The 7,996-nt window shown below is 39.9% G+C and overlaps 1 protein-coding gene across 1 annotated transcript in view; it reads right to left on the reverse strand.

The window, feature by feature from the left end:
* snd1 (staphylococcal nuclease and tudor domain containing 1) overlaps nucleotides 1–7,996 on the reverse strand; it is a 168,477-nt gene that overhangs the window by 17,894 nt on the left and 142,587 nt on the right. Inside the window, exons 18-20 of the mRNA XM_087172590.1 lie at nucleotides 6,539–6,662; nucleotides 4,705–4,774; nucleotides 2,169–2,282 (exon numbers count right to left, since the gene is read on the reverse strand). Coding sequence (XP_087028716.1) covers nucleotides 2,169–2,282; nucleotides 4,705–4,774; nucleotides 6,539–6,662 — 308 coding nt within the window. The remainder of the gene's footprint in view (nucleotides 1–2,168; nucleotides 2,283–4,704; nucleotides 4,775–6,538; nucleotides 6,663–7,996) is intronic.

Consider the following 7,996-nt stretch of genomic DNA (forward strand, 5'->3'; position numbering starts at 1 on the left):
TAAACAGCTGTTAATGCTAACATTGGTTGTGTAGCAATAGCTGAAAATCAAAATACCTTCTTTGAATCGTGCCAGATATGTGGTGGCATTTGTTGCTATGATAGAAGTAACTGCTTCAGTGGAATGGCGTGGCAATAACATGCTGTGTAGCTTGTATTTTGTGAAGTTACAAGTACACATTTCATTTAAGATTGCTCTTCTACAAACCAGCAGACCAGTGAGAGCACATTGCAATCCTGCCGTTTCTTGAAGATACTGTCACTTTATGGAACATCTCATAAAGCTGTAGTGAAATCAGCAGAATGATCTCATCCTGCTGGCAGAATTTTGGTGTTGAGAAAAGAAAGATTTTAAGACTGACTATGAAGCCCTATAACTTGTGAAAATAGACATTTTGTGGAGGGCATCAGGTGGCGGGTTTAGAGACAAAGGCAACAACCTTTCCCATGTGCAGCAGCAAAGGCGCAGTGCAAGTGGGGCACCGTGCTGTCAGCGTGAGTGACACAGTAAAAAGCTTCAGAGAAAGGAGACGGCAAACACATGAAAGAAAAACCAAGAGAAAATAGAAAGAACAGGAAAAGGGTTAGACAGATGCAGAGTGACAGAGAAAGAGTGAGAAGGAGAGGTGTAAGGTGCGTGTCAGCTTGCAACATGTGGTAAAGCTGTGTGTGTACGTGTGTGTGCGCGTGTGTGTCTGGGGGCTGTAAAGTGTAGGTGATGCCTGTGTCCCCCGGGTTGGACCAACAGATGGGCCACTTCATCCTTCAGGAGACACTGACTCATGAGACAGGTGACAGCATGCACCCAGGCACTACTAGCTCACACACAAACAAACACACACACCCATGTCTGCACAAACAGCTTCTACTGAGCCACTGAGTGAGTGGAGCTTTGATACACATGTACAGTAAGAGGCCAATGGGTCCAAATACTGTTGGAAAAATAGTCTGGTATTTAGGTGACATTTTACAAAAATAAGCGCAGTAGCAACAACAGTTAAATAATATATAAACAAATTATGATTTAATAACATTGAGGTTTATGTCGTTACTGGTCCTTCACCACATAAATTATCTTTAAAAACAAGCCTGTACTTGATGCCAACAACAAATCACAGCCTACACAAGTTTTTTTTCAATTAATTAACTTAATTAAAGATTGTGTTTTTAATAACCACAGTAAAAAAATTACATTAACTACATTTTGTGTCATCATAAAAATAGAAGCACTAACTACAGCCTCTAAAATGACCACCAGCATCAAGTCAACCTCTCTATGACAATTTCAACAGAAACTCTATTATTAAAAAAAAAAAGAAAAAAAAAGGAGTTAGTTGCTAATAATGGCGGCTAATTCATTCTAGGAACATGTGACATTACAAAGGGTGGTGAAATAAATCCCCTTTAAACTAACACTCTTGAATGCACGCACACAACCAATTAAAGACAGGGCTCAGTACGGCGCCAATCAGGCACATACCAAAAGAAAACATGTTTGTATCAGCACTAACTATTCTGGATGATGCCAGCTCAGGATGCTACCAATGGCTTGACCCCCCGACACACTCAAAACACAGTCACTCACACACACAGAGACAAACACTCACCGGGGGTTGAGTAAACACACTTGAATGTAAACAAGAAGATTAGGGCTGAAGAAAAACAGTAACTGCTGCTCGGCTATTAGATGGACATTTATGCACAGGCACACCGAGTACCTAGATGGTTAAGATCCATCTATAGATTGTACGGGAGCCTTGGTTGCTGAAGAAATATTATATTTATATGTTATCAAATTGTTCATAAAACATTAATGTCTCTATGTACTATAGACAAGACAATGTCAATTATTCTTTTTTGCAACCAGGTAAATCAATGGCTCTGTGTTTGTCATTGCTCTGTCAGCTTTGTGCTACATCCATTATGTATGAGCGCAATTTTCACAAACACTCACTTGGAATGAAAACTCAACCCCGTCCGTAAGTTATAGACTTATCACCTCGTGTGATAAGTGAAACTCAAACAGTTTTCATGTCTTGCCAGGAAAGTCAACTTTTAAAAGCTGGCAGAAAATGAGACTGAAAAAGCTGATTTCCTGAAAGTTAATTCTGAAGCTTTCAGTTGCAACACATATCTCTACTCTGTCTGCGTGCTCGTCCGTGCACTTACGTCCTGAGGGATCAGGATGAAGGCGAAGGCATACTCGGTGGCCTGTGCTGGCAAGGTCCTGGTGCTGAAGGCAGGGGGTATGGTAGCCAGACGGGTGGACGTCACAACTTCTCTCTGAGGGGGGATGAAAGACGGACAGAAATCAGACTCAATATAGAACATTTTTCAAGACAGTCTGCATGATGTTGATCTACACAATCAAACATAGACACACAGTGACATTTGTTTTTTACCATGTGTAAATACTGTTGAGGTAAAGTCTGGGTTCATGGTTTAAAACATTTACTCTTTGGAAATGTTTTGGTTTATGAGTTTGAGGTTTTGAGACTGTGAAGAGAAGCTGAACAACAGTCAGAGTTGTTGTTTGTGATGATGACTCTGTCTAAGCAAACATGACAGACATCCATCTCTTGCCACATCAGTAAAAGAATTTAAGGGAGATGTAGGGAGAAGTCTGACTTGTTCAATAAGGATACAGAAAAGAATGAAACAAGCTTCTGATGAAAATTTACATTCTGAATTTTTGACATTACAAAGTGGAGCTCTTAAATCAGACGCCTCTGTAAGTGAAGGACATTCTCAAACAAAGCTCAACACAAACTCATGCTGTAATTCATCCTGGTACCTGTAATCTATTTCTACATTTTCTTGATTCTGGATAAATTTTGCAAATCCATATGTCATTTAAATGATGACAGTTTACAACTGTGGAAGAAAGACAGATGCCATATTGTAGCTTAAGGGCTGTATGCTTGTATATGTCACCTTACCAATCATTTCACAGCTGTTTCTACAGCAGTACCGGGGCCCCTTTCATTAAGCTCCATCTGCTCTCTAGCTCGGATACAAGCTAAGAGTAAAGAAAGAGTAAAGACAACAATAGACGTCTCCAGCCTCTTGTCAGATTAGAAAACACAGCAAAATGAGTAAGACGTAGAAAAGGCAATACTACATGTCAGAGGAGTTGTTGTATTTTTGAATACAATGATGAGTGAAGACTCTAGTGCTACATATCCATTTTACGAAAATGGATAACAACATCCATTTATAAACTATTTTCTAAAAAAGTGCTTAGGCGAGAAAATAACCCCAGTTTAACTGTGATGATTAATGATGTAATGTTTGTTTGTAATGATTATAGGCAATTTGATGAAGTCATAATCTTTGCAATGACACTGATATGTTCGCCTGCGTAAAAAACATCTGTTTGTTTTTAGACAGATGTTTTTAGTGGATCTATTGTGCAGTACAGTCATCTCACCTGTGTGTTAGTGTATTTTCATCTTCAGTAAACAAAGAAAAGTACTATATGTAAAACATATGTACTAAATTTCACTGATATGTATCATTTAAGGAATTAAACTTAAGACATCCTGAAAAGTATAAGCCAACGTGAGTAATCAATCACTGATCACTATATGCTTCTTACTGGGAGACACACTGGTGGAAAGTCAGACAAGTATAGCCATTAGAAGTGGGTAGTTAATTTAATGACCTCCACATCTTAGGTTAATGTGTTCATTGGACTGTACAGTCTAGACAGAGAATACCTTCAAAATTTATTATAGATTAGAAGGTTTAGATTTATCGACGCCATATTTAATTTTGACAGCACTTCAAATGTAGGCTTTAAAAATAAAAGACAAGGTGCTCTGCTGTGTTTTCCAACAATCACATAATAATTCATGTACTGAGCTGCACCTGAGACAGGTGGCAATATTACCAACTAATAGCTCATGACACAGAAGCATGAAATCAAGGCCAGAATGACTCAACCCAAAATGACGCAAAACTACAGAGAATGAGGTAGATATCAGCTTGATTTTTTTTTGGTGTGCCAGGTCGGCCTCGGAGAATCACACTTTCAGCAACATGCCAGGACGCATCGCGTCTGCCAGCCAAACCTCGAGCTGTCCCCCACTCTGAGGGCAGTCACACACTGTGCCGCTCCACTGCATCATCGGAAATCTCCCGCAGGCCAGGGGTTGGCTGCATGAGCCACTTGGTGATGCAAGCATGTGTATGCACGTGGGTAGAAACAGACAATAACGCATCACAAGGATTGAGATGGAGTGCCTACGTCATCACAGAGTGTAAAAAAAAAAAGATAGAGGGGGAGTTCTGCTTTTGTCATTGGTATGAAAAGGAATAAAAATGATACACTGAGTAGCACTCTTTGCTTCATTCATTAACAATAAAGGGAAAACAAACAAGCCTGCATCGTATTTGTCCTAAAAACTCCAGCTGTAAGGATACATAAAGGCTGTTAGGCGGCTTTGAACATTGAAATAAGCAAACAACTGGTGTCTGAATAGATGCAAGAAACAGAAAAGAAATCCCTTTTCAGATACTAGATTGCCTCTGGCTGTGGGTTTGGCTAAAACAAAACTTTACAAATGTATGTGTGTTTTGAGCTTCAAACAATGCCACTGTTTTTTAATGATGACAATGCAACATTCAAACACCTCTTCCCCCAACACAAACAGTTTGTCACACGTGCACAAACTGTCAAATTTGTGGTGACAAAGTTACTTACGTTGCCATAGTCAATGTAGAAGACATGAACCTTTGCCGGGGACTCAACTCTCTCCACTCTGGCTCTGTACCTGCAGCAGCAAAAGAAGAATTGAAAGAGAGAGGAAGACAGAGAGAAGGGGGAGAGAGAGAGAGACAGAGAGAGAGAGATAAGATACAGGAGAGGGAAACAGAGATGAAGACAGAGGGCACAAGAGGTAAAGGAGATGAGTAAATGATTCCGTGCTTATTTCCCTGGGGAGAAGGTGTTGGAGGATCTGTCTGTTGTGATCGGGGGAGAGGAACAGGCTGGGGGAGTGAGGGGGGGACGGAGGGGATCTATCAGGACATGGCAGGGTTGTGAAAATTGCACAGAGGCCTCTTTGCAATAAAGGGCAGATATCTAAACCTATTTTTGCCTTGTAGCAAATAACTTTAGTGCATTAGTGCTAATCACAAAAACCCAGCAGTTTCACTTCGTAAGGTTTGATTTTCTAGCACATTTGGCAAGCAGAATTTGAATGAAAATAAATTTGATATTTCAATGACAGGCAGATTATTGACAAATTAAAGGAAAGCCAACATGAAGTGTCTGAGTAAGAGCAAAATCCTTCTTATGAATTCCTACAGAAGATACTGAGGAGCATGATTTTTTTTTCTCAATTCAAGTCAGTTCATTTGAGGAAGTGTCTCTTCATCTGACCATCACTTCACTGACTCTAAACTTCAACAAACAAATGAGAGCAAGAAAGACAAATTGGCTGCATACCAAGGACAGTAGGAGAAGGCCAAATAATTAGATCCACATGGGCAAAGAGAGAGACGAGAAGAAAGTTATAAGTGATTAACAGGAAGACATAAAGAACAGCAACGAGGCAGAGCGCAAGAGAGAGAAAGAGTGAGAGGAAAAAGTGCGAATGACTGATGAACAGAGGTTTTTCCCTTTCTATTCACTCTGGATGCGTGGTGTTCTAAAAGGCCTTGAAAGGCAACGAATTTCTAATTAGCCCCCTAATGAAACAAGCCGACATTCCACAAAGATATGGACACAGAACAATGAGAACATGAACATAATTAGCTTGCTGAATAATATGGAGCTGGTATAAAAAAAAAAAAAGAAAAATCACAAAAATCTCAGACATTTGCCACCTGGTGCAGGATTAATGTTTTGCTGTTGAAAGAAACAACAGGATATAATTGTCTGTACAAACAATAGGTTGAAGGAAGTTAAGGTTTACAACAGATGGCCTATTTAAAATGCTCGTTGGTTGCTGGGGCAAGAGGATAAGTTTAGTTTTGCCCCCAAAAACCAGGAGAGGAAGACAGAGGGAAGGAAGAGAACACCTGTGTCGGGGGAACATTTGGTTTTTTAATCAGTTCCGTGATCTTATTCTGCCGTCACCTTCTTGACATAGACACCCTCTCTCTCCCTCCCTCGATCAATGTGACTTCTATCTGTCCCCATGACCATCTGTAAACTTCCAACATCCAGTGTGTGGACGAGCTGAAGGTGTGTATATGTGTGCGCCACTGTCAAGTGACTGCTGATTCTACAGGGCCAAATCAGTGGCAGTGAGCTAATTACACCCTGTGGGTGTCTGCAGTTAACGCATCACAGGCTTAGATAGAGACAAGGTAAAAATGAAATGTCAGGTGTTCATGAGAGAGAGAAAAAAACATGCAAACACGTAGCTCACAAAATTGTATAAAATATCTTAGTTGTTGTAGAGTCATCAGTTCAACTTTTCCTGTCCAATCTTCTGATACTTGAACTCCGTGCATCTGCATGTTGCTAATGGGTTGAGGTCATTGTAAAGCTTTTAAATATTGTCACAAGTACCAAAATCTTTTCTCACCATTCACCATCAGCGAACTTGGCTATGCAGTAGTCCCCTCGGCGTGCGGAATAGGACCCTTCCACAGGTGGCTGGGCAGCGATCTCTGCTCTCATGGTCTCCATCAGACTTTCCAACTGGCCTCCTGAAAAACACAGACATGAGTGAGAACACAGTGATACTTCAATTCACAGTTCCAGTGCAGTTCTTGAAGTTGCCTTTCATTACATCACTGTGAGTGTTTTCCTCTCACTCTATTACTGATGTGTTCACTGTTTGCCTCCGTTACCATTTTATCTAATTTACCATGTGTTTCCTCTCCCCATAGAAGAAGCTAGAAATGTTAAGCTTTGATTGTTTAAAATGAGTCAAAAATTCCATTTAATTCTTTCATCTACAGAGGTGCAAACATTTTGATTTGGTTTGCATGTTGGCTTGACTGAGAGTCTGACAGGGACCAAGTCCTGAAGCAACAGCAGAAAATGAAAACATTTATATCCCACCCCTGCAGTGCTCCTAAATAAATGCATCTATATAAATGAAATGAAATAAAGTCTGATGTAACTTTGCAGAGCACTGTGAGACTGTGTGCTTCTTATGCACACAGTCATTTTCTGAGGGTTGTTTATGCTGTTTGTAAGTGAACGGGAGTGCTTCTTGTAATCATTTCTCTGACGTTTGTTATGAAATTACTTTATTGCATGCTGCAGCATAGTCTGCAATAAAAAAGTAGTATTATAAAACATTTAGGTTCAAGTTGAATTGCATCAATGTCTTAGAAATGGTACTTTGCATATTGATTCATATGGACTAGCACAAAAAATCCAAACAAATCCTCATACAAATTTATAAAGAAGAAATTTTACAAAAATTAGCAAAAAGCTTTACCTTTGGATAATGAGAAAAGACAATGTTATTCGAGGAGGTTTTTTTCTTATATACTAACAGTATGAACATATCTGCTCAAAAGCCATATTAACTCCAAGTGCCCTTTAGAGACTGAGGCCAAAAATACACCGAAGAAAAATAAAATGTGGTTTTTGTAGCCGTTAACCCATTAGCACCACACAGCTAATGCTGGTTTGACCCTGTTGGAGAAATACAGCTTTGAGTAAAGCAAGCCAGCTCTCCCAATGGGCCTTTATGGCCTATGAAGCCATTATATCATGCACCGCAGACCTATTATGGTGGATTCAAGGCGAGAATGTGGCTGTCGATATGGTGGGAGTTGGAAACATCAGATAGTGAGTAACAGCTCCATTGATTCAATCACTGCGGTAAATGGCAGTCAGATTTGCACCCATCAGGAAGCTAATTCTGAACTCCACTAAGTGTCACAGTCACTTCCTGATGTTTGTGTAATATGTACAGTATATTTGTTTGTGCATGGAGGATTATGTATATGTACGTATGTCTAGTTTAATAGAGTGGCCCACATGAAACTCCATGTCTGCATTTTTAGAGCCCATTATCACTGAT

This window comes from Seriola lalandi, unplaced genomic scaffold (assembly GCF_002814215.2).
Source record: "Seriola lalandi dorsalis isolate HSWRI2012SDOR001 ecotype SW California unplaced genomic scaffold, Sedor1 jcf7180002053435, whole genome shotgun sequence".
NCBI lineage: Eukaryota > Metazoa > Chordata > Actinopteri > Carangiformes > Carangidae > Seriola > Seriola lalandi.